The sequence below is a fragment of the Asterias rubens genome, chromosome 9 (genome assembly GCF_902459465.1).
Source record: "Asterias rubens chromosome 9, eAstRub1.3, whole genome shotgun sequence".
NCBI classification, from domain to species: Eukaryota; Metazoa; Echinodermata; class Asteroidea; order Forcipulatida; family Asteriidae; genus Asterias; species Asterias rubens.
Genome location: NC_047070.1, coordinates 9194297 through 9217246, shown reverse-complemented (window position 1 = coordinate 9217246; position 22950 = coordinate 9194297). Strand labels below are relative to the sequence as shown.

The 22950-nt window shown below is 39.2% G+C and overlaps 1 protein-coding gene across 2 annotated transcripts in view; it reads right to left on the bottom strand.

The window, feature by feature from the left end:
- The window catches only part of LOC117294576 (G protein-coupled receptor kinase 5-like), a 98513-nt gene that overhangs the window by 11326 nt on the left and 64237 nt on the right, over window positions 1-22950 (bottom strand). For both annotated transcript variants that reach the window (XM_033777043.1, XM_033777042.1), the window contains exons 7-15: window positions 15563-15626; window positions 10214-10354; window positions 7569-7797; window positions 6857-6946; window positions 5915-6003; window positions 5298-5417; window positions 3771-3908; window positions 2755-2892; window positions 980-1111 (exon numbers count right to left, since the gene is read on the bottom strand). In XM_033777043.1, the coding sequence (XP_033632934.1) occupies window positions 980-1111; window positions 2755-2892; window positions 3771-3908; window positions 5298-5417; window positions 5915-6003; window positions 6857-6946; window positions 7569-7797; window positions 10214-10354; window positions 15563-15626 (1141 nt within the window). The remainder of the gene's footprint in view (window positions 1-979; window positions 1112-2754; window positions 2893-3770; window positions 3909-5297; window positions 5418-5914; window positions 6004-6856; window positions 6947-7568; window positions 7798-10213; window positions 10355-15562; window positions 15627-22950) is intronic.

The window sequence follows — 22950 nt, the reverse complement described above, 5'->3', positions numbered from 1 at the left end:
GTTGGGGTGGTTCTGAAAAAAGAACCGTTGGTTTCAACTCGACGTTTCGATCAGTATGCTCTGATCGTCTAGATTCTCCAGAAGACGATCAGAGCATACTGTCCGAAACGTCGAGTTGAAACCAACAGTTCTTTTCAGAACCACCCCAACTCATAAGAGATACTCATTACATGGTATTACCGCAAACCTTTCTATAACATTCAAAAAGCGCCTTTTCTAAAGGGTAGTAAACGATCAGAGAAATGGGGAAAAAAAAAAAACATCAACAATGGGAATGGAATCAGAATCCAACGGGAAAACCACTGCCAGGTACAGCCTGCAGGGTTCAGGGAGAGTAGAGAGTCCAGCTCAAGCCAGTCTACATGTATCTATGACGTGTACGTGCAGACCAAGCCGGACAAATATTACAGAATAAACAAGTCTTTTTTAGCGACCATTTGAACTTGGTCACAGAGCTAGAATACTTGATGGAGTGTGGGATGGAAATCAAAATCCTAGGGTCTGCAATTGAAAATGTCCCGTCTCCTGATTCTCTTGTGGTTAGGGAATATAACCGTTACCTGCTAATGAACATAAAACCAAGCAAAAATGTACCATTGTCACAATCTTCAAGACCACTATGTACAAAAAAACAGCAACAAGTAATCTTTGCCGAAACTCACTTACAATGTTTTCCAAAAAAAAGGAAATTTAGTTCACATTGGAGTAAACATATATCAATTAATAAATAAAATAAAAAATTCTCCATGGCTTTTCAGGATAATAAAAGATACTTTGCGAACTTAAGTTGCCATGCCTAACCCTGGTTTGTAAAAAAGTTTGAAATGTACATGGGGAAAATATCAGACACACCCTTGTTACACCCATCGCTAGGTCTCTGATAAAAGCAAAAAATAAATGAATTAAATCACTTATTGAGAACCCCCTCTTGCCAGGAATTGACAACAAAGGAATTGACGTCCTATCTATACGCCCTCACCTTTAATTTAAAAATTCTCCTGAAGAACCCTTCCCTTGGAGGTGGAGGTGGCTGATCAAGAAGTAGGTCTGGAGTCCTCGTGTAGTCTGGCCCAAAGTAGTTTAACTCCTTGTAGACCTCCGTTTCCACCATCTACATGACGAAAAAACAAAAAGTGGTGTTTTAAATAGCATACACCTTGTGTCAGTCCTGGGGGAGATACACAAATTGCATGGATAGTCATAAGTTAGGACGAGTAACTTGTCCTAACTCCAGATAAGACTAGTCCTAACTCTTTGTGAAACACACCCCTGGACTTTAATATTTTGAGAGGGCAAGGCCATTTTTGTTTTGCAAAGGGCACTTCTATTGGAAAATCTTAATTTTACATGTAGTGGGAAACTTTTGATGGGGCACTAAGGCAAAGACCAGGGCGGCAACAGATGCCATATATGTAATTCTAGGCCTACGTGTTACTCACCATTAATATACTAACAAGTAATATTATATGTAGCGTATAAAATCAATCTAAACAGGTGTTTTAGGCACAGAAAAAAAAAGAGTTACAAATTAGAAACCAAGAAATCCACTCAAAAATGTGGTAAATATAGACAAGTATATACAAATCAATAAGCAAACAAACAACAAGATCAACACTCTAGAAGCTACAGAATGCTGTCTTAAAAAGTTAAATCAAACATTAATAATATAATAACGACTGAAATAATAATCATCTAAGGCTGAAAAATGTCATCAAACATACAAGATTACAAGAAAATTAACAGTAATACTTGTACATGTCAATGAAATCATATGAAAAGAAGAACAATTGTGAACCAGAACTGGGGAAAGAAATGTTCAGGCAACAAAATAGTAACAGATCATGGCAAGAATATAAAATACATTGAAAGCAATCCACAAGACATATCAATGAACCGATCCGGCCTGTCAATCAAACTGTGCGCGTTCACCCATTTGACCAATCACAGCAATGATTGTGGTCGGACAAACTCTGTCATGCGTGCGCGTATATTTGGCACGCGCGGCAGAAGCGTGCAGAATGTTATTGGGAGTGCTCGTACACGTGTCTTCCTAACGTGCGCGGTGGGTGGAGCTTAGTGGAAAGCCGGAACGGTCCATTCTACAATGGCTAGGATTAATAAAAGTGAACCTAACCACTGCAACAAAACAATCAACCAATCTCAAAAAAACATACACAAATCATTAACAAATACATTATAAAAAGTGATAACAAGCACATTTTTGAAATTATTATTGTAAGCAAGATGAGAACTCATTGAAGATTGTGACTTACAACATATGAAAAGTAACACACAGCATAAAACAACTACACTTCATGTCAGCATTTTGCACACAAATCTCAAATAATACACCACAAGGAAACTGACTGGGTAAACATTTTTTTTTTTATGATTGTGGGTTTAACAAAGAGAAACTGACTAGAGCAGGATTTGAGCCAATGACCTCCGTAAAGAACGTGCCAGCGCTATACCAACTTAGCTATCTAGCCCTATGTTGGCGGTATCTTTGTTTGGGGTTGCCATTCAGAATAAAAAGTCTCAGGGTGATCCCCTGGGCGTTGCTTCCCAGGCTGTATCGTAAACTTGGGTGTCATTCCGGCCTACACGGCAGTTAACGTTTATATGGCTTCAGTTGGTAGAGTGCAGGCACGCAAATCTGTTGAATCTGCCATGTATTTTTAAGGAATGCTCTGAGTGGAGGGCGGCTTCGATTTGGGATGCCAAGATCATGGCATTGTACTTTCATAATCATACCTCCATTTGCCAAGGAATTGTAACACTGCCTGTGTTGAATTTACTGTAGAATTTATCATCGTTCTGGTCCAAGTTGACCCCCTTGACCGTTGAGAACTGTTCGATGTCCAGAACATCTTTGGCATACACTGCTTTCGGCTGTAGGCGAAAGTTCGAAAAGACATGTAAAAGAAAATTCTCTCAGCATTTGTCAATAAGGGAATCAATGTGTGGTGAAGAGGTTTTCAACTAGTGGTTTAAATCACTTGATCATTTTACCGAGACGAAGTCAAGAACCAGGCCTCGGCGGGTTTAAACCACTAGTTGAAAACCGATTCAACACACTTTGATTCCCATTCATAAATACGTTTTCAGTCAAAAAACATCAACACTTTTTGGTCAAAGGGTAAATTAAACGCACACAAAAATTGTAATTGTTCAATAATTTCTTTCAACACAACACCCCTCCAGCTATGATATGGTAAGGCCCTCAGGTAAACAACTCCTTATAAGGAGATGCTGTGCGCATCGCGTGATGTTGCGCAACTGTTTCAGCTGTTGCTCTCGACCAATAGGAATGAAGAAACTGTCTTATAAGCGCAGGTGCAAGCTTGCCCATGTTTTAACACTTTTTACTGGTGTTATATCATCCGTTCAAACAACCCCTCGTGATGCCCTCTAGTCCAATCAGAATGGATAAACTGTCTCAGGTATTTATGAATCATTATTAATAAACAGTAGGGTCTATTTATATAAGCCAAAAATCCACCAAAAAAGGCTCAAGGTGCTTTACAGATTAAAGATGTAAAACAATAAGCCAATTTACATGTCGATAAATATAAAACAATGGTAATTAAAGTTGAATATTGCATAGAATTGTGCACTTTTCAGATTCTTGAGAAAGGTGTTATGTCATTTTCATCCATTTTGGGAGTCCTTTGCAAAAGTTTTTGCTTTCCAAATTGTGGACAAGATAAATGTGCGCTGCAGGTCATGACATGGGTTGGTAGAATAATAATACAGAGAATTAAGCTTACATCGGGCACAAATGGTGGGTCCACCTTGCCAGCTTCCAGTCTTACTAAGTTGATCGTTTCAAAGAACGGTTGGTCTTTGACCTCTTGGGCTGAGCCGTTCTTGAATCCGAGTCTATCATCAACGTCTTTCTGAAGTAACTATAACGAGAAAAGAAACATAATGGAAATAGGATGAAGAAGACAAACAGAGTATACTGTTCGAAACGTCGAGACCCAACCGGCTCTTTTCAGAGCCAACACTCACCCTAAGAGATTTACACATGGTAGTACCCGCAAGTTTACTTTTTATTTTTTTATTTTATGCAAGTCGCCAGACAACACAAAGCCTGACGGCCACTTCAAGGTGTGGGCTACAATTATTGTTTTTCTAATGGCCGTTGCCACCTACTCCTAAATGTAGGTCTGAAACAGGGTTACCCCTTTTACAGTCCATACGGATGTAGACTTGGGTATCATCAGTCCGAAGCCTGGCCGGTAGAGCAGAAAGCACTACCTCCCCACTTTTACGTAGCAAGTGTCACGACCGAGATTTGAACCCACACTCTGCTGATCAAACACCAGAGCTTGAATTTGGTGCTCTTAACCGCTCGGCCATGAAACGCCACATTTATTTATAGTCTCTTCTTATTTCTCCACACCATGCAAAGCCTCTAACAATACTGAGGATATAACAGTTGAGGTTGAGGTTGAGGTTGAGGTTGAGGTTGAGGTTGAGGTTGAGGTTGAGGTTGAGGTGTTACACTTCTGAAAACTGCCAGACTCTCTACGTAATTGCAAATAAAGAACTAAACCTCAGTCTCTCCTTGGTTTAGAGGAAAAAGCCCCCGCTCAAATCCCGCCAGGGGCACTATGTGGATTGGGTTTTCAGTCCCGGCATGATAATGTGGGTTTTCCCTGGAATAATTCTTTGGCGCTTTTTCTGAAGGTTCCTTGGGATCACTACCAGAAAAAGATAAATAAAACCTCTTGGAGTTGCATTGACTTTAAGCCATTTGGACCCTTTCAGTACAGAAAAAGAAAAAAGTTCACAGATTTACAAATAATTTACAGGGTTTACAGAAGGTAGTGGTGAAAGACTTCTCATGAAATATTATTCCAAGGAATGCTTTACTTTTTGAGAAAACAGTAAGACAATATCAATTCTCGATATCGAGAATTACAGATTTATTTTTAACACATGTCATGACACGGCGAAACGTGCGGATACAAGGGTGGGTTTTCGCGTTATTTTCTCCCGACTCCGATGACCGATTGAGCCTAAACTTTCACAGGTTTGTTACATTATATAGAAGTTGTGATACACGAAGTGTGGGCCTTGGACAATACTGTTTACCGAAAGGGTCCAATGGCTTTAAAAGCCTCCAGACGTCTGAACACAATAGTGTTTATCTTTCTCTGCAAGGTGGCCTCTTCAACATGTCCAACTCTCAAGAAAATGTTGCGCCAACCACAGATGGATGTAAAGTCCTGAAATCATGACACCCAAGAAAAATAACAAGCCTACGTCGAAGTGCACTACCATCATACCTTTCTGCATATTTCTTTGGCCTCTTCACTGAATTTTGGTGAGTATTTTTCTTCGTCTTCTTTAACCCTCCGATCCACTTCCTCCCTCTTTACTTTCTCCTTCCTGGCTCGGAACGGCGCCTATAAAAATACAAAAATTCATTTGCACTTAAAATTAATTCAATTTGCAACACTTGTCATGTTCAAAAGTAAACCCTTGCACAGTGCACAACACACCAGCCCATTCTGTGCGCCATTTTTGGGAGTCAATTTGGGAGTCAAAATGTGCACAAAGGAATTGAATCCCTAACAGTCTGATATTGGAAGAAGTTTGTTGTTCAAAGGTGCGTTCTGCAGGAAGGTGCAAGTTTTTTTCTGCGTAACTAGTTTATTTAAACTGCCCAAAGTGTATAGCTATTGAACAATACATCAATCCGTTACCTGCTGCTAAATCTTAGGATTTGAAACACCTCTAGCCACCGGGCTAGCTATGTAGTCTAGTGGTAAGACGTCTGCTCTAGCAATGCAAAGGTAGTGGGTTCGAATCCCACCAGAGTGCATAAAACAACTGCGTACTGTTTTCATGAGTTTGGGCACAGAGGAAAACAAATTTGAGTGAAACTTTTAAGAGGACCTACCCTTCCTTCAATCATTTCATAAATGATGCACCCAAGACCCCAATAGTCAGGACTGAAGGTGTATCTCTCGTTCTTCACCACCTCAGGGGCTGCCAAGGAAACAATCAAAACATTAGCATACAACTAACGATAGACTTACAAAGTCCCCTTTTTGGTCTAACTCTTCACCACCTCAAGAAAAAAACCATTAGAATCCAACTGTTAATAATAGACTAGCCAAGTCACCATGTTTGGTCTCATTATTCACCACCTCAGAGGCTGTCAAGAAATAAATTAATTCTGTGGTGTACAGCTGTTAATAGACTTGTCAAGTCCCCTTTTGGGGTCTCATTCTTCACAACCTTTCTCAGGGGCTGTCACGGAACAAATCAACTCAGTAGTAGTAGCTGTTAGTAGACTTGCCAAGTCTCTTCTCATTTTGATTCTGGTCTCGTTAATAAAACCCTGTTCCAGTCATAGAGTTATATAATATAAGAACAAGAGGGCGCACGAGTGACGCTTCGTGCACAAACGCCACGGGACCGCAAGGATACACGCGCGTGCCATTCTGTACGCGCGTTGAATATGAAACACACGTTGGAGTGTGTGTTTAATGAACGCTACGCGATGCTGTTCTGTTCAACTTACAAAATGGCCGCACAAACACAGGCTGTGGGATGCCAGTTTTGTCAACTTAGAAAATGGCCGCCTGCGCTCATGCCGGAGCGCGTATATAGCCCAGTGCGCCCTCTAGTTCTTATATATAACTGTATGGTTCCAGTACAGCTTCTGAGCCACAAGTCCTGGGGACTTGTGGTTTCCCCCCAAATTTTATGGTAAATTCCCTCACTTGAAAGATACAGACACGATGAATGGCTGGGATTCGCATTCATGGAACCCACATTCTGCAAACACGAGTGCGCCAATACAGCCACAACTAAGAACGAAGGACTTTCTACTCACCCATGTAGCCGACTGTTCCTACTCTACCGCGGATGGATTCACCCTCTGGAATCTCAACAGCCAATCCCAGATCTGAAATTCTTACATGGCCTGTGTGGAAGAAAATGATTTTTCGATAAGTCGTTTGAAACTGTCAGAGGCGCGGCGCCACTTGATTTAGAGTTTTCAAGTTACCCTGACTGCACATTCAACAATTGTGTACAGAATGTTCTGATGACTGCAAATCTATGTAAACAGTTGTGCACAGAATGCTCTGACTGCAGGTTCAGCAGAGGAGGGCCGATTTAAACATTAAAGGGAAGGTACACGTTTGGAAATTACTCAAAACAAATATTAACTTAAAAACTGACGTGGTAACGAGCACTGGAGAGCTGTTGTTAGTACAAAACATTGTGAGAAACGGCTCCCTCTGAAGTAACGTAGTTTTTGAGAAAGAGGTAACTTTTCACGAAAACAATAAAAGACTTCTAGCCAGAAGTCTTTTATTCCTATCTGAAAACATAGAAATTCGTCCAACAAGGGTGTTTTTTCTCTCATCATTTTCTTGCAACTTATATGACCAATTTAGCTAACATTTTTACAGGTTTGTTATTTTATGCTTATGTTGGGATACACCAAGTGGGAAGAATGGTCTTTGACAATTTCCAAACGTGTACCTTCCCTTTAAGGGATGTATTAAGTAACCGAGGGAAAGGACGGGATCATTAGTTACCGTGGTCATCCAGTAAGATATTCTCTGGCTTCATATCTCTGTACACAAAATGATGTTGATGAAGATGTTCCAATCCGCAGGTGATCTCAGCGGCGTAGAACCTCGCCCGCTCCTCCTCGAAGCCCGGGGAGCCGAGATTATGGATGTGGAACTTTAGATCTCCGCCATTCATAATAGTCAAGACCAGACAGAGGGCGTCCTTCGTCTCATATGCGTAGGCTAAGCTGACCTGTGGGATGAAGAGAGCCAGAAACAAAATCGTCTCAAAGGCAGTGGACACTATTGGTAATTACTCAAAATAATTATTAACATAAAACCTTTCTTGGTGACGAGTAATGGGGAGAGGTTGATGGTATAAAACATTGTGAGAAACGGCTCCCTCTGAAGTGCCATAGTTTTTGAAAAAGAAGTACCTCAGATTTAGAACTGGAGGTCTCGAAATCAACCATCTAAACGCACTCAACTTCGTGTGACAAGGGCGTTTTTTCTTTCATTATTATCTCGCCACTTCGATAACCGACTGAGCTCAAATTTTCACAGATTAGTTATTTTATGCATATGTTGAGATACACCAACTGTGAAGGCTAGCCTTTGACAATTACCAACAGTGTCCAGTGTCTTTAAATTCAGGAGTGAGAGACACTGCTGACAAAAAAAGTCTAAAACTGGGATCCAGGTACATTGAAATGGTGCTATTTCCACCTTCTGGCAACCCACGAAATGCTAGGATTAATCCTATCTCGATTTAGAACGAGTAACTCGTCCGAACTTAGGATGGTTTCAATGCGTCCTAACGTCTATGGATACAGAACATAACTAATCCTAAGTCCTGAGATTAATCCTAAGTTAGGAAGAGTTTGGTGAAATCGACAGCTGGAGTTAAAGATTCTAAAGAGCTTATTTGGTAACAAAATCCTCGGAACCACAGGAGATTTCTTAGCAGACTTTAAAAAAAACTCCCGACTTCAGATTAAAGTCTGAAAATTCTAATCCCTGTAATAATGTACTACAAAGGAAACCGACTGGGTAAGTTTTTCATAATTTGGGGTTGAACAAAGCCAAATTTACTAGAGTGGGATTTGAACCAACGACCTCCGGTTTAATGTGCCGGCGGTATACCAACTGAGCTATCTAGCCCTTTGTTAGTCATAAGAGCTATCGATCTAGTGCGCTGGCCATGGTAGCAAGTAGTCTTAGTTATATTGAAAACTGAAGAAAAAAACAAAACATTTCTGTGATGAAATTGGACGGATGTGAGTACTCTTGGAAAATGGCTAGCAGGTCTGGGTCCCTCTTTAGTCATGTTAGTCTAGACCAGCCACGATTTCACAAAACTCTTCCTAACTTAAGACTAATCTTAGGACTAATCTCCCAACCCTGCACTGTAGCATGCATACCTTAAGATTTACTCGTCCTAACTCGAGATAAGACGAGTCCTAACTCTTTGTGAAATCGATGGCTGGACCCTCAAAAAACATTACAATTCAAGATTTGTATGACTTTGCGCACCACCAGAAATGCGAAACTACAGGTTCGGACAATTCAGACAGTTATTTTCTCCCTCCAGTGATTGATCTACGTCTTTTGAAAATTTGGAGTCTCAAAAAGTTTTGAATAAATCCTGAAATTAAGTAAAAATCACATGGCTGAATTGTGTCCGCATTACTCAGTTATATTACAAGACTATTACAAGTTAACAAATAACAACAAAAAATAGTGTCTCAAAAGATGCCCGGACGGAATTTGAAACACAATTCTCCAGACAGACATTTCTGTTGATACCATCCGTGGATTACTTACCATAATGACAGACCAAGCAATGCCTCTGCACTTCATAATCTCGTTGTCAAGCTCTGTTAGAAGATTGTGTCAATACCTACAGGCAAGTACTTATCGTTTGTGTATCTTCAATTTATGAACTTCATCTCAACCTCCTCTTTTTACATTAAAGGTCAAGTATTTCGTAAAAAATCCGGGGCTCAATTTCATAGCGTTGCTTCAGCAGAAAATATGACTTTTTTTTAATATCATACTTATGTTATGGTATTTAGTGTCTGAAATTATTTTGCAAGCTCGAATTTTATGATGGATTCAAAAGCTAATGATTGTTTGCGTGTTAGACCTGAATGCCACACAGGAGCAGGGGTTGATTTCAGGGGGGAATTAGTCCTAAATAAGGACCAGTCCTAGGAGATATTAAAAACGTATGGCTAGTCCTAAGTTAGGACAGTGCGCTGAGAAACAATGCTGATTGGCACATGAAATTGCGGGAGCGCGTAGTTTTAAGATATTTGCTTGTTGATCATGCTCGCGTTTTTTATGACACAAACACGTGTTTTAAAAACAAAAACAAAAACATTCTTTAAGACAAAAGACATGCGTGCGCGCGTAGAAAAGATTGAATGTATATGCTCATTTAAATGTGTTAGAATAACTCCAGGGGTTATGATCGAGCAAGGCATGCTGGAAAAAAAAGGGCACGGCGAGATCGATCACCCCTGGGAACGAGGTTGCTACTTGTCATTATACCCAAAAAGGGACCACACTAACTTCCCTTTCAAGCCTTGGTTATGTTACACTAACTTGACTAGGGGTATTGAAGTGGAAACAAAAGTCAATGATTAAACTTTTGTGAAGGAACTTACAACGAATCTGCTGTTGACTTTTTGCAGGAGCAATTTCTCGTTGAGTGCCATCACTTCCCCCTTCCTCTTCTTAATCCGTTTCTTCTCCAGCTTTTTGCATGCATACATCTTGCCTGTCGCCCTCACTTGACACGCGCATACCTAGAAGATTAGGGGTCAAAAACAGAATAGCAATCAGACGACTCGCTAACATCATACATGTATGAGCCTGGACTAAAGATTTGGCGTTATCATTCAATAATGCATTAAGAACATGTAACCTTTGATGGCAAAGAGAGTGACCGTGTACGTTTTGAATTTATGTCGTAACATTAATTCAAGAGTTCTGTAAACAACAGCTGAACAAGAGATGTGCCCCCTTTCTTCAGATAAAAAGTCGGTCAAAGTCAGACAGTGAAATTTTCATAAAATGCAAGGTTTTGTTTTTGTCCATTGCGCCGTGTACAGATCGTGCCTGAAAAAAGTCCAGTCTGATTCGTAAACATGTGATGTCACAGATTACATGGTTTATAAACCACTGATAAAAAATGAAATTCATGATTTTAAAAACCCCATATTTCGAAGCATTTCATTCTGACCAAGACAAATTAGCGGCAGAAATTTTAATTTGGGTGGTGGAAATTTCTATCTAGGATCAGAAGGGCACTGCCTGGCTGGTGATGAGATTAATGACCTTCATGCCCCTTAGAAACAATTTCACTAGACTTTCCATTTAAAAGAAGTGCCCTTTTCTGCAAATAAATCGAAACTTGAAATCAAGAAAATATTATTTAATGTGGGTAACCTAAAATAAATAATAACAATTCAAAATATAACAGATGTTAAATTGTCATGGAGGATAAAGAATATTAATTTGTTTACCCATACACCGTATACTCAGTACTTTCCCGAGTTCTGATAAAAAATACCACCAGCATTTTTACTCGGGCGGGATTCGAACCCACGACCCTTGCAATTCTAGAGCAGTGTCTTACCAACTATGACTACCAAGATCGCCTGGTCGCTAGAGGCAGTTCGAATCCTATGTTTTGGCAGCGGGTACCTCAACGATAATAGATGTTAAATTTGCATCAGGGATAAAGAATACCTTTCCATTTATCATGTTATGTAAAAGGTACACACGGATAAAGAATATCATTAGCAACAACCATTGCGTCCTATCTGATTATTTATAATAAAATTTCCTCCGCTTCTCTGAAATAATGATATTCCATCCTTATAGTGTAGAGTGTAGAAATATAAAGCAAATTTAACTAATATCATTATTATACCATTTGCATTAATAATCTTAAGGTCATATCTCCTGTACAGGCTGTAATTTGATTCTACTTTTATGCATCTGGAATCATCATTAAAGGAACACGTTCCCTTGGATCGGTCGAGTTGGGCTTTGAAAAGCATTTATAACCATTTGTTATAAAATGCGTATGGGTAGAAAGATGTTGTAAAAGTAGAATACAATGATCCACACAAACATGCCTCGAAATTGCACGGTTTTCCTTTGACCTCATTGACAAACACGATCAGCCATTTACGGGAGTGTATTTTTTTGTACTCCCATAAATGGCCGACCGGGTTAGTTTGCAAAGTAAAAGGAAAACCACGCAATTTCAAGGCAAAAAGGTACATGTAGTTACATCAGCCTTGTCTTAGAGGCGAGGGAATATATACACGTATATTAAGTGTTCTTCAGCTGATTTCATAAAACAGTTTTTGGAATAATAAATCTTTTACTGAGTGTGTGTGCTGCAGTAAAATGTTAGTGTTGCACATCAGGTTCATTGTTACCTGCAGTAGACAGTGTCCATGTGTTGGACTTAATCAAACAGTCTTGGTCTTTTTTATATAAGCGTTTGTGCCATTTGGTCCCATCGGAAAAAAAATACAAAATTTTGTATCTTCGTTTTTTGTGCAGTGACAACATTACTTTATATTTCTTTCTTTTTTTAAGACCAAAAGTATATTCATTATGTGTTTTAATGTTTAAATTCTTTTATTTTTCTTGTAATATTTCTTTGTTTTTATTTTAAAAACTGAATGTTAAATTCAAGGTAAGCATTTTACACCACATTTGTTCTTTGAATTGAAGTGTATGTCTGTTTTTCCAACAAGTTTCTAAATTTATTCTGCACTTCCTTTTTTAATTTGAAAGGTAAACATTAAAAAAACAAAAAACATGCCAAGTCTTATTTAAGTCGTAAATGCTGGACATGAATGGCATTTCACTCTCTCTGGTATGATTGTGTAAATAAATGAAAGCATCCGCGGAAAGAAATTGGCCAACGGAGTCTCGTGTCAAAGTCCAGCCCTGCTTTGATTAAAAGGGTAAACATGTTGACAGGGCGCCGGTGAACGCGTTTTGAAGTCCCCACTGAGCCTTGAAATATGCACCCAAACCCTTGAAAATCGCTGTAGCCCCCCCCCCCCCCCCCCCCCCACAGTTAAAATGCCAATCCGTCAAGGGATCCTTCCACCTCTGCAAAATGGGATACTGATTGGAGGGGAGAGCGCTGTACATCAACTAGGCACACCATCAGTCATGGGTGGATGTAAACACATACCCCAAGACATCCAAGCCTAGCGCAAATGTTATCTTCAGCTTGTCTCTCTAGCTTCCCTGTTGAGAGTTTTTTATTTTAAAGGCACCGGACACTATTGGTAATTACTCAAAATAATTGTCAGCCTAAAAACTTACTTGGTAACGAGCAATGGAGAGCTGTTGATAGTATAAAACATTGTGAGAAACGGCTCCCTCTGGAGTAACATAGTTTTTTTTTAAAGAAGTAATTTCTCACTAAAAGATTTGAATTCAATTCAAGACCTCAGCTGAGGTCTCAAATGCAACGCATCTGAAAGCACACAACTTATGCGACAAGGGTGTTTTTCCTTCCATTATTATCTCGCAACTTCGACGACCAATTAAGTCCAAATTTTCACAGGTTTGTTATTTTATGCATATGTTGAGATAGACCAAGTGAGAGTACTGGTCTTATGACAATAACCAATAGTGTCCATCCAGTGCCTTTAAAGGATTCGGGTAATTTTTCAGAATGTCCACAGATTTACATTAAACTTACAGGGTTTGAAGATAATGATAGTGGAAAGCTTCCCTTCAAATATTACTAACTGAGGTTGTGTAGTTTTTGAGAAATGAGTAAAACAAGTCACAGAATAATTTTCGTCTTAGGAAGACGAAAATTATTTTAGCCTGTAAAATTCCATTAACCAGGTATGATATTATACCATTATATAGCATAACTGGTTAATACGTTTTTACATGCTAAAACTGAGATGAAAATTATTTGTTTTACTCATTTCTCAAAAACTACAGCACCTCAGTAAGTAAAATTTCAAGGGAAGCTTTCAACTATCATGTTCTTCAAACTGTGTAAGTTTAATATCAGCCTGTGGACATTGTGTTTTGTGTTAGGAAAAAACTACATAGACCCTTTAACTGGCGGGATATTAAAACAGCTCAGTTCTCTTTTAGAGATGAGGATACAGTTGCTGTAGAGTTAGAGACCCTCGTCAGACTAAACATGTCAGATGATTTGGGCTGGCTGGAGATTCCTCCGCTATTGCCTTCCAGTTTTTGTCGAATGTTGTAAAGTGTGTCCTCTGTTGCCTAAAGCTAAGTATGCGTCTTTCCACTCCTATTAGTGGAAGCTATGTGCACAATAGGCCTATGCGCAGCATTAATTGAGCTGTGTTGTGTAGATTTGGATCAGTATTATGAGTGAGTTTTCTGGGTGAAACTGGGTGGCAGTAAGTCTACCTAGGTATTACAGATAGGCTTGATTGGGATTAAATGGCTAAATATGAGTTTTTCCACTTTGTTTAATGGCAGGGAGCTACTTGTATACTACATGTAGGCATATGTGCAGCACAAACTGTGCTGTGTTGTGTAGATTTGGATCAGTATTATGAGTGGGTTTTTCTGGGTGAAACTGGGTGGCAGTTTGTTAATTGACCTGTAGGTACAGTATTACAGATAGGCTTGATTGGGATAAAATGGGCTTAATATGCATTTTTTCCACTTCTATTAACATTGATATAAAACAGCTCAGTTCTCTTTTAGAGATGAGGCTACACAGTTGCTGTAGAGTTAGAGACCCTCATCAGACTAAACATGCTTTATGATTTGGGCCGGCTGGAGATTCCTCCGCTATTGCCTACGAGTTTCTGTCGGAGATTGTAAAGTGTGTTAACTGTTGCCTAAAGCTAAGTATGCGTCTTTCCACTCCTATTAGTGGAAGCTATGTGCACAATAGGCCTATGCGCAGCATTAATTGATCTGTGTTGTGTAGATTTGGATCAGTATTATGAGTGGGTTTTCTGGGTGAAACTGGGTGGCAGTAAGTCTACCTAGGTATTACAGATAGGCTTGATTGGGATTAAATGGCTAAATATGAGTTTTTCCACTTCGTTTAATGGCAGGGAGCTACTTGTATACTACATGTAGGCATATGTGCAGCACAAACTGTGCTGTGTTGTGTAGATTTGGATCAGTATTATGAGTGGGTTTTTCTGGGTGAAACTGGGTGGCAGTTTGTTAATTGACCTGTAGGTATTACAGATAGGCTTGATTGGGATAAAATGGGCTTAATATGCATTTTTTCCACTTCTTTTAACATTGATATAAAACAGCTCAGTTCTCTTTTAGAGATGAGGATACAAAGTTGCTGTAGAGTTAGAGACCCTCATCAGACTAAACATGCCAGATGATTTGGGCTGGCTGGAGATTCCTCCGCTATTGCCTACGAGTTTCTGTCGAAGATTGTAAAGTGTGTTAACTGTTGCCTAAAGCTAAATATGCGTCTTTCCACTTCTATTAATTGCAGCTACATGTACGTACATGTGCAGCATTAAGTGTGTTGTGTTGTGTTTAGAGTCGGATCAGTATTATGAGTGAGTGGAACTGGGTGGCAGTATGTTTATTTGGGCATTCATATAGGCTTGATTGGGAAAAAATGGGCTAAATATGCGTTTTCAACTTCTATTAATGGAAGCTACATGTAGCCCTACATGTATGCGCAGCATTAATTGTTCTGTGTTGTGTTGATTCGGATCAGTATTATGAGTGGGTACATTTATGTCTGGGTGGAACTGGGTTGCAGCATGTTGTATAGGTATTAGAGTGAGGCTTGACTCAGGGATAAAAAGGGGCTATGGGTTTAATGTGGCTAATGCTGTGTCTTGAATAGAAATATACGTGTACGTGCCGACAAAGCTGGACAAACATTACAGATTTAACAAGTAGGTTCTTTAGCGACACTTTGAACTCGATCACAGAGCTAGAATTTTGTTGATAGCGTGTGGGATGAAATTCCAACTCCTTGGGACACTTACCTCACCAAAACCTCCCTTCCCCAAAACTCTGTACTGCCGGAAAGTATTCTTCGTCACAGCTTGACTAGAAATACAAGAAAACAATACAAGAAAACAACGATATAAATGAATGAATATTTAATGGGAAAAAATATCAACAGTTGCACCATAAACCAAACCATTTTTACCAGTTAACATGCGGAACTGGCCTCTATACCCCCCCCCCCCCTCCCCCACCACACCGGACTCTTTCTCACTACATTCTGAAAAATGTAGTCTTGGTGCCAGACACTTATAGTCACACTTTCACTCAACTATCGTAATCCCCCACTCGCTCCGTCCTCGCCGCGCACTTTTCTGTCGTCTCGCAACAAGACTACATTTTTCAGGATGTAGGGAGAACGAGTTCAGTGTGATGGGGGCATTAGAAACTGCTCAACAGAACCTTACCATACCCCCAAACCAACAAAATTCAGGCAAAACGAGGGAGGGGACTTTGTAGGGCACTAAAGAGAGATTGACTCTAAATCCCCCCCCCCCCCTTTAAATAATAGGCCATAATGAATTGAAATTCATTCTAGTACAGGCTAGTGTCAAACCCTGTCAGGTACGCATGTACTTTAAGGTTACGATCGACAAAACGTTAAAAGAAAAATTAAATAAACCCAGAAAACGATGACTGACGGACGAGAGGGCAAAGTTCTGCTAGATTCACCTCTTCAACTTCCAATATTAACCACAATCACACAGCATGTGTAAAAACACACACATTAAACGGATACAGGAAATATCACACTGATATATTAGAGCTCCACGTACAGTGTGTACACATTATGAGGTGCCAAGCCTACATGCACCTTACATGTACTGTACGTATGCTTGTTTGCATCTCTTAATATGTACATATTTTAAAATTACAGAAATTGTGTCTGTGATGGCTAAAGGAATTGGTTTCATACATGGACTTCAAAAATGAGCTCCAATACAATACAATACAACACAATAATCTTTATTAGATCCCAAAAAGGGTAACTCAAATGCTCACATAATTATAGTAAACACACTGACACATTAAAAACATTAAAAAACAGACAATGGCTATATACAATTACAATTACAAGAAAAAAACACTAAAAAGCGATAAGAAAAATACTGGAGACTGGGCGATAAATTTATAATTACATTTAAAACTGAGATTGTGGTGTGTTATTGCACGAGGGATAAAGGAGGATGGGTAGCCGCGGTTTGTCGCAGAATTTTGGCACTCGCATACGACCAGACCTAGGGATCAACCGGCTCCACAATAGATAGACTGCAAATAGACATCATCAGCTACCATCTTTGATGAATTGTGCAAGAGTGAAGAGCTATTGGCTGCGGGAAGTCTTGTCAAGCGCGCACACTTTTCCACTGTTTTACATCAAAGATGGCGGTCAATGGCGCGTATTGTAATCCAGCTACGTCGAAAAATTCAGAATGTTGAAAAGCCATGAGCTAATACAAGAAGCTAGTACAAAATGCTTCTTCCTTTCATACATTTAAAACTATGCTGAAAACTCACTTGTTCAAATCTTGGTGGTTACCCCATTCTGCAGCTTGTTATTTTCTGTTAATTTGTGTTTATTTCTCATGTTTATTTCTGCTTTTATTATGCTTGTTTTGTTTATACGTGTATATTGTTCTTTGTATTGGTGCTGTTGCCCTGATGTACTATAGTCTTTACCAGGGCCCAATTTCATAGAGCTGCTTAAGCACAAAATTTTGCTTAAGCAAAAAACATACTTGCTTAGTAAAATCAGATTATCGGCCAAGACTCTACTCAATTTTTATGCTAAGTAAACAACAGCTGAATACCAGTCACAAGCAATGTACATGTATATGGCATGAAATTTGGGCTAGTAACATGTGTAAAATAAGCGAGCTATTTTCGTGCTTTAGCAATTTTTTTGCTTAAGCAGCTCTATGAAATTGGCCCCAGGACACCAGCACCATACCTTAGAAACGTAGTATTAAGCGCGGTATAAATTTTGATTATTATTATTACAAGAAGCCACTATTATGTTTATTATCCTTAGTTGGATTTGAAACTTCACATGGTGGGAGAACAATCAGGTGAGGGTTTTGCACGCACCATCTGACCAGGGCCCAATTTCATAAAGCCTGTAAGCACAAACAAAATTTGCTTAGCATGAAATGTCTTCCTTAATAAAAACAGGATTTCCAACCAAATTTTCACGTGAGTTTCAGGATAAGCAAACAACAGCTGAATGCCAGTAACAAGCAATATGCAACAAATTAAAATTTGGTTGGTAATCTTGTTTTTTATAAGGAAGAAATTTCATGCTAAGCAAATTGTTTTGCTTACACTCCTTATGAAATTGGGACCATGTGTAAATCTCTTTTGAGTAGTGGTGATTCTAAAAGAACCCATGGTTGTTTAAAGGCAGTGGACACTATTGGTAGGCCTAATTACTCAAAATAACTATTAGCATAAAACCTTACTTGGTAACGAGTAATGGGGAGAGGTTGATAGTATAAAACATTGTGAGAAACGGCTCCCTCTGAAGTGATGCAGTTTTCGAGAAAGAAGTAATTTTCGACGAATTTGATTTCGAGACCTCAGGTTTAGAATTTAAGGTCTCAAAATCAAGCATCTAAAAGCACAAAACTCTGTGTGACAAGGCTGTTTTTTCTTTCATTATTATCTCGCAACTTCGCTGACCAACTGAGTTCAAATTTTCAAAGGTTTGTTATTTTATGCTTATGTTGAGATACAGCAAGTGAGAAGACAGGTCTTTGACAATTACCAATAGTGTCCAGTGTCTTTAATGACACTCATTGTGCGAACATTCCAAGCCGACAAAAACTGCCGCACACACTTCCCATACAATTGTCATATGCATGTAGTCCATTTCAAATAAATTCACTTGAAGATACAAATTCTTTCCATTTCCCGGTCCCACTGCAGCGATAACGAGAACGATAACGATCCCAGTGCAAAGAGAACGTATTCTATTGGTTGAATTGCTCAACGCAGAATACGCACACGCTCATTCAACCAATAGAATGTGTTCTCTTTGCTTCGTGATCGTTATCGTTTTTCGTTATCGCTGCAGTGTGATTGGCCTTTACTGAATGGAACCCCACCCCCTCCGAAAGTACAGGGCTTGAAATTAACACTGGAATGGCAGGCCTGAGGCACAAGATTTTAACGTCAGGCTAGTAAACTCATGACTGATGGACAAGTCCAGCAGTCTTGTGTTTTATGTTGGGTTTTTTACTTTTTCATTTGAATAGTAATTTATGTGCAATATCTGTGTAAAAAAAAAAATAATAATAATAACAAATAAAAAAAATATTAATCAAAATAATAAAGAGATTACAACATTGACTTTGAGTCTGATAATATCTGTCAATTCTGTTGAGTCTTGAAGTATACTCATCCGTAGGACAAAAAACTCTCCGTAATAAACCTGTCCAAGTTAAAAGTAAAACACAAGCCCTGCTGTCCTCTTGATTTCCCAAAAAAATTCAAGCCCGGAAGTACGTGTAAAACGTTGGTTGTTTTATATAGCAAGTCCATAATCAAGTTTAGGTTTTTGTCATTTAACTAACCCCTGAATTATACTTGATTCTACACGTACGCCACAATAAAGCAAAGGGTAATGATGAAACAGATACCTTCCATACACAGGGACTTGAACTCAATTCCAGATTATGATTACAAATGATACTTAAAGGTAAAAATAAACTATAAATAATGTAGTCAACTTGCAGGTACAATCAAACACTCCTTTGAGGTAGTGTTGACTCGGAAAACAGCCGGTTTAGTCTCAACGTTTCTAACAGTATAATATGCTCGTCTTCAGGAGAAAGATGGAATGCCGGTGGTGATTCTGCTTGCTTGAATGAGGGATCCATATTTTGGCGAGAAGTATCAAAGTTTTTCGTGACCGATAAAAATTTGAGGGTTTTGACAGATCCCTTTTGTAGATCAAGTTTTTGGCCATGCCATGACACCCTACTCACTATGAATGAAGACGTGATTTAGTGTATGTAATATTATTTACATGTAGAAGTTTCAGCTTCATTAGTTGTCAAGTTTTTCATAAAAAAAGTGAAAATCACACAGCAATGTTTTCAGGAGAGTTGCGTAAATCAGTTGTACCATGCTAAAATAAGTTTCTTGAATTTTGTATAATTCTTATCTCAAAAACTGCAACACCTCATCAAGTAATATATTAAAGGAAGCTTTCTACTTCATGTCAGGCCTGATACTTCACGGAGGCAACGAAGGCGATTGCCTCCGTGTCCCCTGGTCATTGCCTTGGTGCCCTTGAAATGATCCAGTACAAATTTGCAATTTCATCATAAGGCTGCCCTTTACCAAGAAGAAAATGCCTTGGTGCCCTTGCCCTTTCAAAAACGAAGCATACAGCCCTGACATGTATCATTATCTTCAACCATGTAAGATTAATGTCAATCTGTGGACGTTTGTGTTTTGTGTCCAAACCCTTTAATTGTGAACTTTTGAGACGAGTTTCCTTGTTGGACTTGGTTCAACTTGACAATATGGTCCTACAAGTATACAGTACAGGACACCACCAACCCATCCTAATCTGAATTTATGATAAATGTAATTGGTTGATTCGCCCAGCTGTTGGCTCAACTCTGACGATAGAGAGAAGCTCACTTGTAAATTCATCAATTTATGAATTCACACATATTCTGTCAGATGCCATATATGTAATTGCAATCGAAAAGAAGGTCAAAATACAGTTAAAGGTGAAGTATACCTTTGGTTTTTCGAACCGTTCGATTAAAAAAAAACTTTAGGTGGTTGTTGTTGTTGTTGTTGTTGTTGTTGTTGTTGTTGTTGTTGTTGTTGTTGTTGTTGTTGTTGTTGGTGTTGTTGTTGTTGTTGTTCTTGTTGTTGTTGTTCTTCTTCTTCTTCTTCTTGACTGTTACATGTGTCAATACTCCTTAAAGGCAGTGGACACTATTGGTAATTGTCAAAGACTAGCCTTCACAGTTGGTGTATCTCAACATATGCATAAAATAACTAACCTGTGAAAATTTGAGCTCAATCGGTCATCAAAGTTGCGAGATAATAATGACCAAAAAAAAACCCTTGTCACACGAAGTTGAGTGCGTTGAGATGGTTGATTTCGAGGTTCTAAATCTGAGGTCTCGAAATCAAATTCATGGAAAATTACTTCTTTCTCGAAAACTAATGTATAGCAACAGAGGGAGCCGTTTCTCACTATGTTTTATACCATCAACCTCTCCCATTACTCTTCACCAAGAAAAGATTTATGCTAATAATTATTTTGAGTAATTACCAATAGTGTCCACTGCCTTTAACCGAAATATTTATAGATGAAGACAACAAAACTAACATCTGAAAATTTCATTTCAAAAGGTGGTCGCGTTTATTGAAATATCACAGAAAATTCAGAGCCAACATGTCCTTTGCTGGAAGAATAACCCCTAATAGGAACGCACAATCTGAGAAGTGTTATTACAGTAACACATCTCAGATTAAAATTTTGGCGCATAAAAACTGACTTTGAGGCACAGAGTTATATATACTAAGAACTAGAGGGCGCACTGGCCTACATATATATCTGGGCCCGGCAAGCGCGCATGCATCCATTTTGTAAGTTGACAAAACAGCATGGCGTAGCGTACAACTCCAACGTGTACTTCATATTGCGCGTGTTCCCTTGCGTGTTACCTTGCATACATCTGTTTTGTAAGTTGACAAAACGGCATGGCATAGCATACAACTCCAACGTGTACTTCATATTGCAGGTGTTCCCTTGCGTGTTCCCTTGCATGCATCCGTTTTTTAAGTTGACAAAACAGCATGACGTAGCGTACAACTCCAACGTGTATACCATATTCCATGCGCGTACACTACGGTGCGGGCGCGTGTTCCATTGCGGTCCCGTCGCGTTTGTGCAAGCAGCATCACCAGTGTGCCCTTTAGTTCTTATATTATGCTCTAGTTCTCACTCTATGCTTTGAGGTGAAATGTTTCTCAAAATGCTTAAAGGGATGCTGCAGTGAATTAAAATAAAACAGTTAATTTTGCTGTCATTTATTTCTGGTATATGTATTAAACATCAATAAAATGTGTTTTGTTTTTTCCCCGACATATCTGACTTACGTAATTAGCGAATAGGTCATGCCCCCCCCTTTTGTGGATTGTTACCACCCCCTACCATCGACGTCACATCGGGAATTCAAACATATCGTCGGCAAAAAGAGTCTGGTTCCTAACTACACGCACCTAGGTACCAGGCCACACAATGCACACGTCTCTATATGCACACAGCCAGGGGACGCGACGGCTCGGGTTCCCGACATGACGTCACATGAAGGCTCCCTTTTAGGGGCGGGGTGGGTTCCCCTAATCTCTTGAAAACCACTTTTAAAAAATACTTGCGCATTAAATAACAAAAATAAAAAAATATTTCAGGTTTAAAAAGTCATGTTTAATCGTTTAAATTAAAAAAAAAAACACTGCAGCCACCCTTTAAAGGCTTAGTCACACTGCAGCGATACTGAAAACAATAAGGATCACAAAGCAAAGAGAACACATTTTATTGGTTTAATGAGCGTGCACGTATTCTGCGTGGAGCAATTTAACCAATAGAATGCGTTCTCTTTGCGCCGTGATCCTTATCGTTATCGCTGCAGTGTGACTCAGCCTTTATGATAGCGAACGCCGCTGTAGGCTTTTTACCAAATATCTTTCTTGCCATTAATTTTAAGAGTGATTGCCAAACGTTATACCTTCCCTTTAAGTTCTCTCATTTGTGTAAACGTCGGGCGGAGGATCTACACATACATGTACATATGTAGAATTATATGAGATGTAATGTAACATAGACAAACGTAGATGTATTTCCCAGATCTGTTAAAAAGGTTATCAGATTTGTTTTGACAACAACAAACCTTTAATAATGGTATACAGTATGAGATAAAAGAAAAAAAACCATAACATGGAAATTATCTTGTTTTCTACTCTCATCTTTCCGTTTATTGGCTTTGGTATGTTGTTGATGTTGTTGTTATTGACTAGTATCATCATTCCTTAACATCTAAAGGACCGACACAAATTGTCTCTAAATGGATCAGCCATAACAGAATTCTGGGCCATGATACACACGCTTGAAATCCTAAATACCATCGGAAGAGCCAATATTTACAAAATGCCCACCCCCGTAAAATATCTACTCTCACCCAGGACTGATTGGGGTGGGGGGGGGGGTGCTGTTAAAGGCGGCATACACCATCGGCAAAGAAGACATCCCATCATAGGTAACGGGTACCGGACAACATTTCAGGGTTGTTCGGAACTACATACATTTTTCTGTGGCAGGCCTGAATTCACGGAGGCA